Source organism: Hyla sarda, chromosome 10 (genome assembly GCF_029499605.1).
Source record: "Hyla sarda isolate aHylSar1 chromosome 10, aHylSar1.hap1, whole genome shotgun sequence".
Lineage (NCBI taxonomy): Eukaryota > Metazoa > Chordata > Amphibia > Anura > Hylidae > Hyla > Hyla sarda.
This window is the reverse complement of record NC_079198.1, coordinates 98,430,857-98,451,616: the sequence shown is the minus strand read 5'-3', so window position 1 is coordinate 98,451,616 and position 20,760 is coordinate 98,430,857. Positions and strand designations below refer to the sequence as shown.

Below are 20,760 nucleotides of genomic sequence, written 5' to 3'. Positions count from 1 at the left end.
ATATACATAACTTGTATATGGAATGTTTCAATAGATTTCTACTCTGCAGATCACCCTTTCCTGCATCTTTATAGCACACCCTCATAAGCAGCAGCAACATGGAGGACATTATTGAGCATTACTAATAAGTGAAGGCTGTAAATCAGGTCTGGTGAGTGGAGAAAGAGTAATTTTCTCGGATTAGATATATTACAAAGTTTTCTTATATTCACTTCACTATTTTAATTTGTAGTTAAGTTTGTTGAAAGTGTAGGGTAGGGCCTAGTTAACTCATATATTTCTATATTTACCATTAACAAGGTAATAATTGCAACAAACAGAATTTTTTGTGTTGTTGAATTACTTACCACATATAGAAAAGCAAGCACTGCTAGACCATTAGGCTTGTCTTTGGCCTCATCAAAGGTCTCGTATAATTCAGAGTTATAATGCACAATATGCAGCTGTAAAGATAAGTTATTAGTTATAAGATATAAGTACAAGTTAACTGTTTCCTGAAAGGCATGCACCATACATCCACTAGACACTCACCTCTGCCATGTATCTCATACCATCAACTGTATGCTCAGAGCCGCTCGTCTCCAGATCCAGTCCACCCCAGTGCAGATGCATTTGTACGGCAGTATATGTGTGCGGAAGTCCGTTTGCTATTTTCATGGTAGGTGGAAGTTCTATTTGCACTGAATAATTAAAAAACACAAGACCGAGAAGTAACATTAGGATATTTTCACACATGAAAAAAGATACAAAAAAATGTTGCAGTTTCTATGGCAATTTTTCATGTAGTTTTTTTTTAGTCAAAGCCCACGGAGAAGTAAGATCTTATATTCTCCTTCCAACTGCACCCATTTCAGTGTCCTGGTGTCCATGTCCCAGCTACAAAAGTGCGAAGTTGTTGTGTGGCTGAGGAATCCCTGTACAAATTGCTAAATCTATGTTTAGGGTATTGTAAGTTAACCTGTATAGCTGCTATTTTGTTTCTTACACTGCCATTGCAGCATATTCTGAGGTATTACAGATGTGTAAGGGTTAACATTGTAACTTTTGCATTGCCACCAAAAATGTATTTCTTTGTAAAGGATGAGTGGACGCAGGGCTGATGCAAGGATTTTTGCCACCCTAAGCAAAAGCTAATTTTGCTTCCCCCTTGACTCCTCCAATTGACACCCCCCACCTTACTACTGGGGTGGCACACTGTAACAAACCCTGTCCTCAGGGCTGGATCATCATTGGCGCTCCTGGAGCACCTGCTTCGGGCCCCGTGCCCGCAGGGGGCCCCATCACATTCGGGACACACATTCTGTTTTAAAGTGGCCGCAGCGCCGGCTGCTTGTTAAAGATCAGTAGCCCGGCCGCGGCCACTTTAAAACAGTGACCAGTGGCAGCTCCTGTGGGCCCGAACTCTTCCTGCTTTTTCTATTTTTCATATTTCCTTACCTGGCCGCGCTCAGCAGGCTCAGGTAATGTGTCAGGTCTTGTGGGCTGTGACGAGTGACGTCTCCTGCGGCTCCTCTGCTCGGCGTCAGGGACGTCACTCATCATTTCCTGCAGCCGCGGCCGCTACAGGGCACAGTTTTCTTCATTATACCCCAGCGCTGCAGGAAATGAGGAGTTACATACCTGATGCCGTGCAGAGGACGTCACTTGTCACAGCCCACAAGACCCAACGCATTACCTGAGCCTGCCGAGCGCGGCCAGGTAAGGAAATATAAAAAATGGAAAAAGCAGGAGGAGGGGGGAGCAATGAGCAGGGGAGGATAATGGGGGTAATGATGAGCATGGGGGATAATGATGAGCATGGGGGTAATGATGAGCAGGGGGTTAATGATGAGCAGGGGGGAATGATGAGCATGGGGGTAATGATGAGCATGGGGGGAATGATGAGCAGGGGGGATGATGGGAGGGGGTAGTAATGATGAGCGGGGGGGGGGGGGTAATGATGAGCGGGGGGGGGGGGGTAATGATGAGCGGGGGGGGGGGGGTAATGATGAGCGGGGGGGTGGTAATGATGAGCAGGGGGGGGTAATGATGAGCGGGGGGTGATGATGAGCAGGCGGGTAATGATGAGCAGGGGGGTAATGATGAGCAGGGGGGAATGATGAGCAGGGGGTGGAATGATGAGCAGGGGGTGGAATGATGAGCAGGGGGGTGGAATGATGAGCAAGGGGAGAGAATGATGAGCAGGAGGGAATGATGAGCAGGGGTGTGGAATGATGAGCAGGGGGTGGAATGATGAGCAGGGGGGTGGAATGATGAGCAGGGGGGTGGAATGATGAGCAGGGGGGATGATGAGCAGGGGAAAACACGGGAAAGTAGGCGGGGGGGGAGTAAATATGGCACAGGGGCTGATAAAAGAGGAAGGAGGGGGGGCAAACTGAGGATCAAGGGAATCAAAGTTGGGGGGATGATGAGGCATATAGTTCAGAGCTTCCAAGTCATTTACCAGGTAATTACTGGCGGGTTCCTGGCTGCTGATATCAGCATATCAGCTGGGACCTGCCGGGCATGACGCGAGCACCGCTCCGGTGCTCGCGATCATGTCGGCGCGTAAATGTACGTCATGGTGCGCTAAGTACCACGTCACCATGATGTACATTTACGTCCATTGTCGGTAAGGGGTTAAGGACCAGGGGAGGACTAAGGCTAAGTTTCCAGAGAAGGCAAAAGCACAAGAAAAAAATGTCAAAAAATTACCATAACACAGGAAAAAGCAGTAGCAGTTTTTCTGTGTTTTTGCAGGTAAAAAAGGGGGAAACCTAGACTTAGGGGTCTCTGGGAGCAGGAGTCTGGAGGAGGACTTAGGGGTCTGGGGGAATTAGGGCTCGTCCACACTACGAACTTCCGCCAGCAGAATTTTGTTTGTTTTCAATGGGATGCTGCTGCTCTGTGCACACTACGGAAGATAGTGTGCGGTAGTATTATTTTTAGAGGGCATGATGTTTGGCAGTATAATATACAGGGTACACAGGGTTTGGCAGTATTATATTTAGGAAGCACAGTCTCTTGTAGGGTTATAATGATTGTTGTCTTTATACAGAGGATGAGGATCGGCTGGCAAAGTGAGGAACCAATGATGTCCAGGCGTCAAACTTTACAGAGGAAGCTGGATCTGGAAGAAGACCTGGCGTCTGGACCAGATGAAGAAGAAAAGGAAAGACAACAGAGAAGACGTCTCCTGTGAGTCATTTTATGTTTGTGTTTTCTCCTGACTGTCCCATTAGATCTCTCCTCACTTCTAAGTTTTGCAGTAATAATGGATGACACTGTACCCCAATTTGAGGCTCCAGCTGTTACAAAACTACAACTCCTTGTCACGATGCCGGCTGGCAGGTAGTGGATCCTCTGTGCCAGAGAGGGATCGGCGTGGACCGTGCTAGTGGACCGGTTCTAAGCCACTACTGGTTTTCACCAGAGCCCGCCGCAAAGCGGGATGGTCTTGCTGCGGCGGTAGTGACCAGGTCGTATCCACTAGCAACGGCTCACCTCTCTGGCTGCTGAAGATAGGCGCGGTACAAGGGAGTAGGCAGAAGCAAGGTCGGACGTAGCAGAAGGTCGGGGCAGGCAGCAAGGATCGTAGTCAGGGGCAACGGCAGAAGGTCTGGAAACACAGGCAAGGAACACACAAGGAACGCTTTCACTGGCACTAAGGCAACAAGATCCGGCAAGGGAGTGCAAGGGAAGTGAGGTAATATAGGGAAGTGCACAGGTGATTACCCTAATTGGAACCACTGCGCCAATCAGCGGCGCAGTGGCCCTTTAAATCGCAGAGACCCGGCGCGCGCGCGCCCTAGGGAGCGGGGCCGCGCGCGCCGGGACAGAACAGACGGGGAGCGAGTCAGGTAGGGGAGCCGGGGTGCGCATCGCGAGCGGGCGCTACCCGCATCGCGAATCGCATCCCGGCTGGCAGCGGGATCGCAGCGCCCCGGGTCAGAGGACGTGACCGGAGCGCTGCAGCGGAGAGAGTGAAGCGAGCGCTCCGGGGAGGAGCGGGGACCCGGAGCGCTCGGCGTAACAGTACCCCCCCCCTTGGGTCTCCCCCTCTTCTTGGAGCCTGAGAACCTGAGGAGCAGACTTTTGTCAAGGATGTTGTCCTCAGGTTCCCAGGATCTCTCTTCAGGACCACAACCCTCCCAGTCTACTAAAAAAAAATTTTTCCCTCTGACCTTTTTGGCAGCCAAAATTTCCTTGACCGAGAAGACGTCCGAGGAGCCGGAAACAGGAGTGGGAGGAACAGATTTGGGAGAAAAACGGTTGAGGATGAGTGGTTTGAGAAGAGAGACGTGAAAGGCATTAGGGATACGAAGAGAAGGAGGAAGAAGAAGTTTATAAGAGACAGGATTAATTTGACACAAAATTTTGAAAGGACCAAGATAGCGTGGTCCCAACTTGTAGCTAGGGACACGGAAGCGGACATATTTAGCGGAGAGCCATACCTTGTCTCCAGGGGAAAAAACGGGGGGAGCTCTTCTTTTCTTATCCGCGAACCTCTTCATGCGTGAAGAAGCCTGTAAGAGAGAATTTTGGGTCTCTCTCCATATAATGGAAAGGTCACGAGAAATTTCATCCACAGCGGGCAGACCAGAGGGCAAGGGGGTAGGGAGGGGGGGAAGAGGGTGACGGCCGTACACCACGAAAAATGGGGATTTGGAGGAAGATTCAGAGACCCTGAAGTTATACGAGAATTCGGCCCATGGAAGGAGATCTGCCCAGTCATCCTGGCGGGAGGAAACAAAATGTCGCAAATAATCACCCAAGATCTGGTTAATTCTTTCTACTTGTCCATTGGACTGGGGATGATATGCAGAGGAAAAATTTAATTTAATCCTGAGTTGTTTACAGAGAGCCCTCCAGAATTTAGACACGAATTGGACACCTCTATCCGAGACAATCTGCGTAGGCAACCCGTGAAGACGAAAAATGTGTACAAAAAATTGTTTAGCCAACTGAGGCGCAGAAGGAAGACCAGGAAGAGGGATGAAATGTGCCATTTTGGAGAATCGATCAACGACCACCCAAATAACAGTGTTGCCACGGGAAGGGGGTAAATCAGTAATAAAATCCATACCAATCAGAGACCAAGGCTGTTCGGGGACAGGCAGAGGATGAAGAAAACCAGCGGGCTTCTGGCGAGGAGTCTTATCCCGGGCACAGATAGTGCAGGCTCGCACAAAGTCCCCAACATCCGTCTCCAGAGTCGGCCACCAATAGAAGCGGGAGATGAGTTGCACAGATTTCTTGATGCCCGCATGACCTGCGAGATGGGAGGAGTGACCCCATTTGAGGATTCCGAGGCGTTGGCGTGGAGAAACAAAGGTCTTCCCTGGAGGAGTCTGCCTGATGGAGGCAGGAGAAGTGGAGATCAGGCAGTCAGGTGGAATGATGTGTTGCGGAGGGAGATCAACTTCTGAGGCATCCGAGGAACGAGAGAGAGCATCGGCCCTAATGTTCTTATCGGCAGGACGAAAGTGAATCTCAAAATTAAATCGGGCAAAGAACAGAGACCACCGGGCCTGGCGAGGATTCAGCCGTTGGGCAGACTGGAGGTAGGAGAGGTTCTTGTGGTCGGTGTAGATAATGACAGGAGAACTTGATCCCTCCATCAGATGCCTCCATTCCTCAAGTGCTAATTTAATGGCTAGAAGCTCTCGATCCCCGATGGAGTAGTTCCTCTCCGCTGGAGAGAAGGTCCTAGAGAAAAAACCACAAGTGACAGCATGCCCGGAAGAATTTTTTTGTAGAAGAACAGCTCCAGCTCCCACTGAGGAGGCATCAACCTCCAATAGGAAGGGTTTGGAAGGGTCAGGTCTGGAGAGGACGGGAGCCGAAGAAAAGGCAGACTTGAGTCGTTTAAAGGCGTCTTCTGCTTGAGGAGGCCAGGACTTGGGATCAGCACTTTTTTTGGTTAAAGCCACGATAGGAGCCACAATGGTAGAAAAATGTGGAATAAATTGCCTGTAATAATTGGCGAACCCCAAAAAGCGTTGGATAGCACGGAGTCCGGAGGGGCGTGGCCAATCTAAGACGGCAGAGAGTTTGTCTGGATCCATCTGTAGTCCCTGGCCAGAGACCAAATATCCTAGAAAAGGAAGAGATTGGCATTCAAACAGACATTTCTCAATTTTGGCATAGAGTTGGTTGTCACGAAGTCTCTGAAGAACCATACGGACATGCTGGCGGTGTTCTTCTAGATTGGCAGAAAAAATTAGGATATCGTCCAGATATACAACAACACAGGAGTATAAGAGATCACGAAAAATTTCATTGACAAAGTCTTGGAAGACGGCAGGGGCGTTGCACAGTCCAAAGGGCATGACCAGATACTCAAAGTGTCCATCTCTGGTGTTAAATGCCGTTTTCCACTCGTCCCCCTCTCTGATGCGGATGAGGTTATAGGCGCCTCTTAAGTCCAATTTAGTGAAGATGTGGGCACCTTGGAGGCGATCAAAGAGTTCAGAGATGAGGGGTAAGGGGTAGCGGTTCTTAACCGTGATTTTATTAAGACCGCGGTAGTCAATGCAAGGACGTAGGGAGCCATCTTTTTTGGACACAAAGAAAAATCCGGCTCCGGCAGGAGAGGAGGATTTACGGATAAAGCCCTTCTTTAGATTCTCCTGGACGTATTCGGACATGGCAAGAGTCTCTGGGGCAGAGAGAGGATAAATTCTGCCCCGGGGTGGAGTAGTACCCGGGAGGAGGTCGATAGGGCAATCATAAGGCCTGTGAGGAGGTAGTGTCTCAGCTTGTTTTTTGCAGAAAACATCCGCGAAGTCCATATAGGCCTTAGGGAGACCGGTTACTGGAGGAACCACAGAGTTACGGCAAGGGTTACTGGGAACCGGTTTTAGACAGTTCTTGGAACAAGAGGACCCCCAACTCTTGATCTCCCCAGTGGACCAATCCAGGGTAGGGGAATGAAGTTGAAGCCAGGGAAGTCCAAGGAGAATTTCCGAGGTGCAATTGGGGAGGACCAAAAGTTCAATCCTCTCATGATGAGATCCGATCCTCATAAGAAGGGGCTCCGTGCGGAAACGTATGGTACAGTCCAATCTTTCATTATTTACACAATTGATGTAGAGGGGTCTGGCGAGACTGGTCACCGGGATGTTGAACCTGTTGACGAGAGAGGCCAAAATAAAATTTCCTGCAGATCCAGAGTCCAAGAAGGCCACAGCAGGGAAGGAGAAGGCAGAGGCAGACATCCGCACAGGCACAGTAAGACGTGGAGAAGCAGAGTAGACATCAAGGACTGTCTCACCTTTGTGCGGAGTCAGCGTACGTCTTTCCAGGCGGGGAGGACGGATAGGACAATCCCTCAGGAAGTGTTCGGTACTAGCACAGTACAGGCAGAGGTTCTCCATACGGCGTCGTGTCCTCTCTTGAGGTGTCAGGCGAGACCGGTCGACCTGCATAGCCTCCACGGCGGGAGGCACAGGAACAGATTGCAGGGGACCAGAGGAGAGAGGAGCCGAGGAGACGAAACGCCTCGTGCGAACAGAGTCCATATCTTGGCGGAGTTCCTGGCGCCTTTCAGAAAAACGCATGTCAATGCGAGTGGCTAGGTGGATGAGTTCATGTAGATTAGCAGGGATTTCTCGTGCGGCCAGAACATCTTTAATGTTGCTGGATAGGCCTTTTTTGAAGGTCGCGCAGAGGGCCTCATTATTCCAGGACAATTCTGAAGCAAGTGTACGGAATTGTACGGCATACTCGCCAACGGAAGAATTACCCTGGACCAGGTTCAACAGGGCAGTCTCAGCAGAAGAGGCTCGGGCAGGTTCCTCAAAGACACTTCGGATTTCCGAGAAGAAGGAGTGTACAGAGGCAGTGACGGGGTCATTGCGGTCCCAGAGCGGTGTGGCCCATGACAGGGCTTTTCCGGACAGAAGACTGACTACGAAAGCCACCTTAGACCTTTCAGTGGGAAACAGGTCCGACATCATCTCCAGATGCAGGGAACATTGGGAAAGAAAGCCACGGCAAAACTTAGAGTCCCCATCAAATTTATCCGGCAAGGATAAGCGTATCCCAGGAGCGGCCACTCGCTGCGGAGGAGGTGCAGGAGCTGGCGGAGGAGATGACTGCTGAAGCTGTGGTAGTAACTGTTGTAGCATAACGGTCAGTTGAGACAGCTGTTGGCCTTGTTGCGCTATCTGTTGTGACTGCTGGGCGACCACCGTGGTGAGGTCAGCGACAACTGGCAGAGGAACTTCAGCGGGATCCATGGCCGGATCTACTGTCACGATGCCGGCTGGCAGGTAGTGGATCCTCTGTGCCAGAGAGGGATCGGCGTGGACCGTGCTAGTGGACCGGTTCTAAGCCACTACTGGTTTTCACCAGAGCCCGCCGCAAAGCGGGATGGTCTTGCTGCGGCGGTAGTGACCAGGTCGTATCCACTAGCAACGGCTCACCTCTCTGGCTGCTGAAGATAGGCGCGGTACAAGGGAGTAGGCAGAAGCAAGGTCGGACGTAGCAGAAGGTCGGGGCAGGCAGCAAGGATCGTAGTCAGGGGCAACGGCAGAAGGTCTGGAAACACAGGCAAGGAACACACAAGGAACGCTTTCACTGGCACTAAGGCAACAAGATCCGGCAAGGGAGTGCAAGGGAAGTGAGGTAATATAGGGAAGTGCACAGGTGATTACCCTAATTGGAACCACTGCGCCAATCAGCGGCGCAGTGGCCCTTTAAATCGCAGAGACCCGGCGCGCGCGCGCCCTAGGGAGCGGGGCCGCGCGCGCCGGGACAGAACAGACGGGGAGCGAGTCAGGTAGGGGAGCCGGGGTGCGCATCGCGAGCGGGCGCTACCCGCATCGCGAATCGCATCCCGGCTGGCAGCGGGATCGCAGCGCCCCGGGTCAGAGGACGTGACCGGAGCGCTGCAGCGGAGAGAGTGAAGCGAGCGCTCCGGGGAGGAGCGGGGACCCGGAGCGCTCGGCGTAACACTCCTATAATGCCTGAAGCTCTCCAGACATAATGAAGTGCTCCGTCTTCCAGGCAGCCTTAATCTGGCCTCGCCTGTCCTCATGTAATCACATAGGTGAATTGTATCTAGGGTTGCCACCCTGCCGGTATTTTACCGGCACAGCCGGTATTTTCATTCAGATTCCGGGCTGTGCCGGTAAGTTTGGATGAAAAATACCGGCCATGCAATGGCCGGTATTTTTCATTCACTGTCGTCACACTAACCTGAAAAAAAAAAAAAAACTCCTGTTCTGTTCAGTGCCAGCACGCCTGCACCATGCCACTCAGCACAGCACCCTGTCTGACTGACTCTGAGGCTGTCCCTGTCTAAAACTTTAACTCTGCAATGCTGTGCAGCCGGATCTGCGGAGGGACGTTGCGGAAGTGACGTCACTCCGCAGACCCGCGCAGGACGTCACGTCACTCGCCGAGACTGAGAGGAGACTGGAGAGATGCTGCGGTAGTAGGTAAGTGTGTCTGTTACTATGTGTGTGTCTGTGTTTGTGTGTCTGTCAGTCAGTGTTTGTGTGTCTGTCGGCCAGTGTGTGTGTGTCAGTGTTTGTGTGTGTTTCTCTGTCTCTGAATTCCACCCCAGTTCCCCTGTGGCAATTCCCCCCACCCACCCACCCCAATTCCAAGGGGGGGGGGGGGTAACTTACTATACCTATGTGTAAGAGAGAGGGGGGGGTAACTGCCTATAGGGAAGAGGGGGGGGGGGGGTAACTGCCTATAGGGAAGAGGGGGGGGGTAACTGCCTATACCTATAGGGAAGAGGGGGGGGGTAACTGCCTATACCTATAGGGAAGAGGGGGGGGGGGGTAACTGCCTATACCTATAGGGAAGAGGGGGGGGGGGTAACTGCCTATACCTATGGGGAAGAGAGGGGGGGTAACTACCTATACCTATGGGGAAGAGGGGGGGGTAACTGCCTACACCTATAGGGAAGAGGGGGGGTAACTGCCTACACCTATAGGGAAGAGGGGGGGGGGGTAACTGCCTATACCTATGGGGAAGAGGGGGGGGGGTAACTGCCTATACCTATGGGAAAGAGGGGGGGGGTAACTGCCTATACCTATGGGGAAGAGGGGGGGTAACTGCCTATACCTATGGGGAAGAGGGGGGGTAACTGCCTATACCTATGGGGAAGAGGGGGGGGTAACTGCCTATACCTATGGGAAAGAGGGGGGGGGGACTGCCTATACCTATGGGGAAGAGGGGGGGGTAACTGCCTATACCTATGGGAAAGAGGGGGGGGGTAACTGCCTATACCTATGGGGAAGAGGGGGGGGGTAACTTCCTATACCTATGGGGAAAAGGGGGGGGGTAACTTCCTATACCTATGGGAAAGAGGGGGGGGTAACTGCCTATACCTATGGGGAAGAGGGGGGGGGTAACTGCCTATACCTATGGGGAAGAGGGGGGGGTAACTGCCTATACCTATGGGGAAGAGGGGGGGGGGTAACTGCCTATACCTATGGGGAAGAGGGGGGGGGGGGTAACTGCCTATACCTATGGGTAAGAGAGGGGGGGGGGGTAACTGCCTATACCTATGGGGAAGAAAGGGGGGGTAACTGCCTTTGCCTATAGGGAAGAGGGGGGTGTAACTGCCTATACCTATGGGGAAGAGGGGGGGGGTAACTGCCTATACCTGAGGGGGGGGGGGGTAATTGCCTATTCCTATGGGGAAGAGAGAGGGGGGGGGGGGTAACTGCCTTTACCTATAGGGAAGAGGGGGGGTAACTTACTATACCTATGTGTAAGAGAGAGGGGAGGGGGGTAACTGCCTATACCTATAGGGAAGAGGGGGGGGGGTAACTTACTATACCTATGTGTAAGAGAGAGGGGAGGGGGGTAACTGCCTATACCTATAGGGAAGAGGGGGGGGTAACTGCCTATACCTATAGGGAAGAGGGGGGGGTAACTGCCTATACCTATGGGGAAGAGAGGGGGTGACTCTGCCTATAGGGAACGGGGGGGGGGGGGGTGTAACTACCTATACTTATTGGGGGGGGCTACCTAACTTTATACCTGGATGCCTAACTACTTACCTACATACCAGGCTATCTAACTATGTACCTGGCCTTCATACATGGCTGCCTAACTACCTAGCTAGCCCCCTACCTGCCTGGCTTGTCACCTACCTACATATCTGGCTTCCTGATCTACCTACCTAGTTACCTATTTACCTGGCTACCTACCTACCTGACCTTTTACTGTGCAGGACACCAAGGAGGGCATTATTACAGTTTGTGGGCCTATAGAAAGATTGTGTAGAGGAGGGGAGGGCACTGAATATATGCAGAGTCTGACATGTTTTTCCTGCAGATGTTAATAGATCCACATGGCGGTCTTATCCGGACGGAGAAGAAAAGGAAAGAGGACGCCGATGATCAGAAAATACGTAATTGTGAGTCCCAAAATGTAACTGTAATCACTTATATGGTATACAGATCCTGTGTACAGCTGATATCTACCACCATATGGTCCTGTATATAATCACTTATACAGATCCTTCATAGTATAGTGGTCTGTGTATGGTGGTTTTATTCAGTACAACATTTTCCGTTTTCCACCTACAGAGCTATATGAGGGCTATATCGGCATCAATTTGGTTTTGATGATTTTTTCATCCTATTTTTTGTTGTTGGTAGTGCGTATACAGAGGAGCTGTTACAATGTTTGCATTTGCACTATTTGGTGAGGTTGTCAAATGTATTTATATTATATTTGTATTTGCTGGGTATCCCCTTAAATGTATTGCCTGCTATTAAATAAATGTTGTTTACAATTGTAAGTTTTATTCTCTAAATGTAATTGTTTTGTGCAATATAGGAAAGTTCCCCCCGCATATATATTGTATCCATCCCATCCCCTGTGCCATTTCTTTACCCCCCCATCCCCCATGCCATTTCTTTTTCCCCCCCATCCCCCATGCCATTTCTTTACCCCCCCCCCATCCCCCATGCCATTTCTTTACCCCCCCCATCCCCCATGCCATTTCTTTACCCCCCATCCCCCATGCCATTTCTTTACCCCCCCCCCATCCCCCATGCCATTTCTTTACCCCCCATCCCCATGACATTTCTTTACCCCCCCCCATCCCCCATGATATTTCTTTAACCCCCCATCCCCATGCCATTTCTTAAACCCCTGATCCCTTGTCCTCTGTGCAATCGACCCCTCCCCTTTTTGTTAGCTCCACCCCCACATAGCCACACCCACGACCGGTATTTTTCTGAGGGAAAGGTGGCAACCCTAATTGTATCACACACCTTTTGAAATGAAGCTGTTCCTGCGCTCAAAGCCCAGGAATAAAATCTCTGAAGCCAGGGTTCCAGTAAACAGCTTAAACTTTACTTCTAATGCAAAGCAGTACAATTCATATACTTGAAAGGAGCTTAAAGGGGTACTCCGGTGGTCAACGTGTTTTTACGATTTTGATTTACCCTATTTGTTTTGTTTCATTTCTATTTATGTTGTTTAGTCAACTCTATTTCCGTTCTTTGTTGTCTTCTTATCCCCCACTTTGTTTTCCTATCTTTGCTTCTATTTCCTGTTTCTTGCTGTGCTGAAAACTACAAATCCCAGCATGCCAGCATGCCACATCCCAGCAAGCCATGACATGTTGTCCACAGCCTAATCCTATCCTGTGGACAACAGTCACAGAACTACAGAACTTCCTGGCCCACAAACAGTTAAGAAAAAAAGACACATGCTACACAAACATATAATACATGTCAATTGCAAAAAACATGAACATTAAAAGAAGATGCAATATAGCCAAAAATCTTAACCACCGGAGTACCCCTTTAAGAAAGTACAGCTTTTTTGTACAACTTAGATTTCAGGATAAGCAGAGTTTAGTCATTGTTTCTTTTGTAACATAGTCCTGAACTACATTTAGGCCCTGTCAGGTTGAGTCCCTCAGTGACCAGGGGGCTCTCCAGCAGTGTCTCCCCTGCTGTTAGTACAATGTTATTTATTGTAATAGGTATATAGTCAGTATGCTAATATATAGACAGTATAAAGCAGTGGTTCTTAACCTGGGTTCGATTGAACCCCAGGGGTTCGGTGAGTCAGTCTCGGGGGTTTCGGAACACAGGGACACCTCTGTTAAGTCCCTACGGCCCTGCCGGGAACTAGCGCACGCAGGGACGTCATTCACGTATCATGCGTGTGCCCATTGCAACGGAGCGCGGAGGAGCGGAGAAGAAGCAAGAATGACGCGTGCTGACAGTTGGTAAGTGTTTACCAGCGGCGCGTCAGCTTCGGTGTTCCGACCAGTGATCCTCCGGTCCTGCTATGGCCGGACCCGAGGAGCGGTGGTCGGAACACTGAAGTGGGGCAGTACACAGGCATACAGCCTCGAGCCATACTGTATGGCTGGAGGCTGTATGTCTGTGGGGGAACATACTGCACCTAATGTGGGGGGAACTATACTGCCAACGTAATGTGGGGGACTATACTGCCAGCCTAATGTGGGGGAACATACTGCCAGCCTAATGTGGGGGACTATATTGCACCTAATGTGGGGGAACATACTGCCGACCTAATGTGGGGGACTATATTGCACCTAATGTGGGGGAAAATACTGCTGGCCTAATGTGGGGGACTATATTGCACCTAATGTGGGGGAACATACTGCCAGCCTAATGTGGGGGAACACTGCCTGCCTAATGTGGGGGAACACTGCCTGCCTAATGTGGGGGAACACTGCCTGCCTAATGTGGGGGAACACTGTCTGCCTAATGTGGGGGAACACTGCCTGCCTAATGTGGGGGAACACTGCCTACCTAATGTGGGGGAACACTGCCTGCCTAATGTGGGGGAACACTGCCTGCCTAATGTGGGGGAACACTGCCTGCCTAATGTGGGGAACTCTGTCTGCCTAATGTGGGGGAACAGTCTGCCTAATGTGGGGGGAACACTGCTTGCCTAATGTTGGGGAACACTGCCTGCCTAATGTGGGGAAACACTGCCTGCCTCATGTGGGGGAACATTGCTTGCCTAATGTGGGGGAACACTGCCTAATGTGGCGGAACACTGTCTGCCTAATGTGGGGGGAACACTGTCTGCCTAATGTGGGGGAACACTGTCTGCCTAATGTGGGGGAACACTGCCTGCCTAATGTGGGGGAACACTGCCTGCCTAATGTGGGGGAACACTGCCTGCCTAATGTGGCGGAACACTGCCATTGTTGCGAAAATTTCATGAGAGTGGCACTTGCCAAGGTAAAGCCATGCATTTCTGAACTGTTCTCTCAAAGACAACAGCAGAAGTCACACTGATTTGCAGTAAATATTCATTATGTTTTTGTGTGAAAATCATGTTTTCATGGTTTTGTTCTTTGTTCTTAATGGTTTTGTTCATTTTGTGCACCTATGTATAAATATATACTTAAATATATACCTCCTATGTATAAATATATACTTAAATATATACCTCCTATGTTTTGAATTTGAAAAAATCACATTTTATATTTTCCAATTAAGAGGGGTTCGGTGAATGCGCATATGAAACTGGTGGGGTTCAGTACCTGCAACAAGGTTAAGAACCACTGGTATAAAGGACCTTTAGGAGGACTAATGTAATTGTCTATTGGACCTTTGAGATGTCACATGTTATGTTTTTGTTACCCAGCGAGTCACCAGCTTAACCCCTTAAGGACCAGGATTTTTTCCATTTTTGCACTTTCATTTTTTCCTCCTTACCTTTAAAAAACCATAACTCTTTCAATTTTGCACCTAAAAAAAAAATGATGGCTTATTTTTTGTGCCACCAATTCTACTTTGTAATGACATCAGTCATTTTAACCAAAACTCTACGGCAAAACAGAAAAAAAAAATCATTGTGAGACAAAATTGAAGAAAAAAAAAACGCCATTTTGGAACTTTTGGGGGCTTCTGTTTCTACACTGTACATTTTTCTGTAAAAATGACACCTTCTCTTTATTCTGTAGGTCCACTTGTTGTGCGCCCGCAGACCATTTTACATCCACATATGGGGAATTTCCATACTCAGGAGAAATTGTGTTACAAATTTTGGGAGTCTTATTTTTTTCCTTTTACCTCGTAACACTCTGTGTATGCGCATCTTAGTTGACAGTGCAGAGGATATCAGGAACAAAGTGCGCGTGCGCCCTGGAATGGAGCACAACCTGACACGCAGGGTATGCGCATAACTGTTAACAGCATAGGAGATGCTGGTGCCAGTGTGCGCACGCGTACCATTTTGGAACGCATCATGACACGCATACCATGCGCATCATCCTGTCACTTCCGCTGGTTGGAGCGCAACTTGATACGCAGACTGTGCGCACCACTTCACTGCTATTATAAAACGTAGTGGGGAACTATTTTGCGCCTGCGCACGATGCCACTTCCGGCCTTTGACGCGTACAGGTTTACACTATCAGGGAGGCTGAGCCAGGAGGACACAGGTTCAGTCTATACTTCTGCCTTGTGGAACGCAGAAGCCGGGGGACATTTCCCAAGACCGGCATCTGGGTAATGTTAGTGACCTATTGGAAAGCCAATTAATGTTTCAGGGAGGAGTTACCTATCATTAGTGGTGTATATAATGGCGCCGATTTCAAAAATGGATTGCCGCCACTCGAGATGGGATCTCCATACAGGGGAACGCCGGGGGTTTGAGCCACGTTACCATCTTCATCTTATCACTCTCCTGATGACTGTGATGGGAGAAACGCTTTGAGAGTTTTGACTGTTGACATCATTGGAACAGCTATCTGTATAAGTATTCAATTTATGTATCGCTTTTTAACTTCCCTTTAATGCATCTAATCTTGAGGGTATATTAGTCATGTATGCATTGATATCTATCTGATCCATACCGGGTGTATACGTAGTTGACATCATAGCACTTACCCTGTTGGTTCCAACTTGCTTGTGTTTTATTTTGCATGATTAGAGCTTTGCGCATTGTTTGTTGCATGGCTATCCCCTTTATCTGAAATATGCGGTTGTAATCTATCTATTATCTGTGAGGTTGCCTTACATGTCAGGCATACAGTGCTTATATAGCACTATTTTTATGCAGCTTTATTGAAAACACGGCACACAGGTAAAACCAGCCTGAACTCAGACGCGTTTCCAGCGCATGCGCTCTTTCTCGGTGATGTCACAGGTACTGCCAGGTGAGGTTAAATACCATTTGTTTGTGGGAGGGGAGGGAAGAATCCCATATCCCTACCTCTCTCTGGAGACCTGTGACATAGTTCACATTAGTAAGAACAAACAACATTAAAAAATATATAAAATCCAAGGATGGAACATACATGCAATAATATTACATAATTGTTCATACATTTATAGGATTTAAATGTCACTTCGTTTTTGATAGGTCCTTTTTTGTCCAAGTAAGCGGCGTTTCCATGGGGGCCAGACATTCACCCTCGCTTGCTAACTTAACCATGTCTTTTTGGGAATTACAATTTATTTATACAGATGAAAATCCCTTTAAGGCCAGCATGCAGTGGTACGGTCGATTCATAGATGACCTCCTCCTTATTTGGAGGGGGGACATCGCGACCGTGCCACTGTTCGTGGACTACTTAAACAACAACATGTTTAATTTAAAATTTACTTATCATGTAGATCCTACTAGCATAACTTTTTTGGATTTAGTGTTGAGAGGATCTCAGAACCAAACTATTGAGACTTCTACGTATAGAAAGCTCATATCGGGCAATACGGTCTTGAGAGCAGATAGCAATCACCCCACACATACGGTCCAAGCGATCCCGGTTGGGGAATTAACCAGACTAAAAAGGAATTGTACAAACACAAATGTATATAATACACAAGCCAGTGAATTAAAACAAAGACTACAATCTAGGGGATATTCCAATTATACTCTTAAAAAAGCTGAACAAAAAGTAGCCAAAAAAGAAAGAGTTAATCTATTGAATCCAAATAATGGCAATAAATCACCAACTAGATCTGAAAAACCAGTTCTGGCTATTACCTATTCACCTTACTTTAATCAGGTCAAAAGCATAGTACAGAGACATTTACATTATCTAAAACAGGATTATACGCTGGCTGGCATCTTGGAAGAAGGCTGCAGAATAGTGTCCAAACGGGCCCCCACACTTGGGGACAAATTATCCCCGAGTGTGGTCGTTTCGCAGGACAGGAGAAATAGCAGCTGGTTAGAAAGGAAAGGATTTTTCAAGTGCGGATATAAAGTGTGCCGAACTTGTCAGTATGTCAAACAGACGACCCAGTTTGAGAGCTCGGATGGTACCAAAAGGTACCCTATCAATAATTACATAAACTGTAATTACAGTAATGTAATTTATATGATAGAATGCACAGAGTGCAATTTAAAATATGTGGGATACACAACAAGAAAATTGAAAATTAGAGCACTGGAACATCTAAATGACAGCACACTGACAGCAGTAAGACAGAGATCTGCTGCATCTGCACATTTTCCCTTTACACATGCCGGTAAATTAAACACTTTCCGAATTTTTGCTATTGAGCATGTCAAAATGGGCACGAGAGGGGGTTGTATTAGGAAAAAATTAGCAGATCGTGAAGCATATTGGCAGTTCACACTGGGGACTGGTTCTCCGATGGGTCTAAATGTCCGTCATGAACTGCTGTTTCACTACTAAAAGCATAAGTACTAATTTTACGAACCCCCTTCCGTGACATTTAAATCCTATAAATGTATGAACAATTATGTAATATTATTGCATGTATGTTCCATCCTTGGATTTTATATATTTTTTAATGTTGTTTGTTCTTACTAATGTGAACTATGTCACAGGTCTCAAGAGAGAGGTAGGGATATGGGATTCTGCCCTCCCCTCCCACAAACAAAAGGTATTTAACTTCACCTGGCAGTACCTGTGACATCACCGAGAAAGAGCGCATGCGCTCGAAACGCGTCTGAATTCAGGCTGGTTTTACCTGTGTGCCGTGTTTTCAATAAAGCTGCATAGAAATAGTGCTGTGTTACGCCTAGCGCTCCGGGTCCCCGCTCCTCCCCGGAGCGCGTACGGCGCCTCTCTCTCCGCAGCGCCCCGGTCGGTCCCGCTGACCGGGAGCGCTGCACTGTCATGGCCGTCGGGGATGCGATTCGCACAGCGGGACGCGCCCGCTCGCGAATCGCATCCCAGGTCACTTACCCGTTCCCGTCCCCTGCTGTCATGTGCTGGCGCACGCGGCTCCGCTCTCTAGGGCGCGCGCGCGCCAGCTCCCTGAGACTTAAAGGGCCAGTGCACCAATGATTGGTGCCTGGTCCAATTAGCTTAATTGGCTTCCACCTGCTCCCTGGCTATATCTGATCTCCTCCCTTGCACTCCCTTGCCGGATCTTGTTGCCCTTGTGCCTAGTGAAAGCGTTTTGTGTGTCCAAAGCCTGTGTACCAGAACTTCTGCTATCCACCCTGACTACGAACCTTGCCGCCTGCCCCCGACCTTCTGCTACGTCCGACCTTGCTTCTGTCTACTCCCTTGTACCGCGACTATCTTCAGCAGTCAGAGAGGTTGAGCCGTTGCTAGTGGATACGACCTGGTCACTACCGCCGCAGCAAGACCATCCCGCCTTGCGGCGGGCTCTGGTGAAAACCAGTAGTGACTTAGAACCGGTCCACTAGCACGGTCCACGCCAATCCTCTCTGGCACAGAGGATCCACCTCCTGCCAGCCGGCATCGTGACATGCTGGATCATCTGCCTTTCATTTTCGTTGCTGGTGTTGGCTGGACACGTATCCGGGCACATTACAGGGGATTGGAGAGCTGGTGTTTCCACGTGGACCATACAGTGCTTATATGTATTTGTTGCACGTGTGTTAATGTGCATATAGGTGTTGCTTCTATATGTCATGCATATTGTGCTTATTTATATCTGTCGCACCCGCTTATATGTGCATACATGTGCTCCATTTCATTACCTAATATCCATTTTTTGATCAACTCATATTATCTGTAGTTATAATCATTTGTATTATCTGGTGTTTCATCTAAAAATGTATATACTATCCTCAGTACACCTTACAGTGGCTATGTCTCCCCTCTTCCCTCATTTATCTTTATCCAACTGTGTAATTATCATGCATAGTTTGAGGGTTTTGCCCGGGTAGAGAGGTAGCGTGATCTTTTGTCAGTGAGCTAGTTTTTTGCAGGGTGTGGATAGTATAGAATAGGAGGTTCCGGCGCGGGACAGTCCTTTTTAGGGCGATAATTCCGCCTAGGTTTAGGGCCTGTAATAGGGATTAGTTTAGGGAGTAACAGGCTCCCGACCCAGGCCCCCCCAGTTGTCCCTCCCTGCACCCCTCCCTGCGTCATCGGGGATAGGGCTGATTAGTTACATAACTTGTATACTATCTGTTATAATTGTTTTTTTTTGATCTATCTTAATTAATCTTGATATTTGGACCCTGGAGTGGTCGATGTGATCTGTGTTATATGCTTTATTAGATGCATCTTGATTTATTGTGATGGATTCTCACCTGTTTGTATTAATCTTCACTTTCTTTTGTGGATTATTATTTTTGTGCATTATCATTTTGATATAGTGGTACCCCTGTTTTATGGGATCGTAATAAAAGCTAGATTTTAATTGGTCTATAATTCTGTGACTGGATATTTTGGTCGATAGACCCACTATTTGTATTCTGTGACATGACTGCTTATCACCCTCAAGGGAACGGGCTCTGTGAGCCAATCAATCAAGTCTTCATTTACATGCTGCAAGCAGCGTCTGTGTCCAGACACGAAGAGTGGCCCCGGTTGTTACCCAAACTGTTAGAAATCTACAACAACACAGTGAACTCTTCCACTGGATGCACCCAGTTTTTATTTGATTTATCTGCCAAAGGATCAGACATTTGGACTCCAAGCTCTATTCAATAACTCTACGCATGCTTCCGTGGAGTGGGTCTCCGACCACCAGATAAGGATCCAGGAGGCAAAAGAGATCGTCAACAGAAAGATGGGTGAGGCCCAACAGAGACAACAGCTAGACTACAACCGTCATGCCTCCGCCAAACCTCTCCAGATAGGCGACAAGGTCTGGCTGTGGAAGTTCCCAAGAACCCACAAACTGGACTCAATCTGGGAAACGGAGCCCTACACAGTGATTGCCATACCCTATCCAGACTCAAACGGGAATGGAATCCAGAAGCCATTGTACGTACCGCAATTCGTTCATCGTAATCGAATCAAGCTATGTCACAAAGAAGATCTGCCTTCCCCACCAACAGTCAGACCTGCAAGGGAGTATGAGCCCGGAGAGGGAATTCACCCATCCATGAATGTCCCCATGTTCCCTCCTGGCCGAACTGCAATCTTCGGCCTCATGCCAACTTGTGGGCCGGTGCCACCAACTCTAGTCCCCTCCCCAGCTCAAGTCCTTTCACTGTTGGTGCCAGAATATACTCCAATCTCCAGACCACCTGCTTCACCCATGTCTGTATCCACAAGTCCAAGTCCTGCCAGTCCAGAGTTACTACCTACTTTGGCCACCGAAGTGGAAGAACCTGTTGTAAACCCAGCTGAGTCAAGAGCTCCTGAAGAAGTAGACGATCCTGAGTCCCAAGAGGTGGTGCTGCGTAGGTGTCACCGGTCCACGCAAGGTTAGATACCAGCCTGATACAATGATTAAGCATCTTTTGCAGTATACGGCAAAGTAGTGTACTACACATAAATCCAAGAAGAGATGTACAGCACAAGCTGGAGACTCCAATAGCAAAGGAAAGTGACTTTTATTAGAAGCTACCCAGATGCAACATTTCGGCAAACAAACTGCCTTTTACACATAATGTACA

General features: G+C 48.7%; 1 protein-coding gene across 1 annotated transcript in view; it reads right to left on the bottom strand.

The window, feature by feature from the left end:
• LOC130293851 (carbonic anhydrase 6-like) overlaps nucleotides 1–20,760 on the bottom strand; it is a 72,076-nt gene that overhangs the window by 19,600 nt on the left and 31,716 nt on the right. Inside the window, exons 3-4 of the mRNA XM_056543019.1 lie at nucleotides 532–680; nucleotides 348–443 (exon numbers count right to left, since the gene is read on the bottom strand). Coding sequence (XP_056398994.1) covers nucleotides 348–443; nucleotides 532–680 — 245 coding nt within the window. The remainder of the gene's footprint in view (nucleotides 1–347; nucleotides 444–531; nucleotides 681–20,760) is intronic.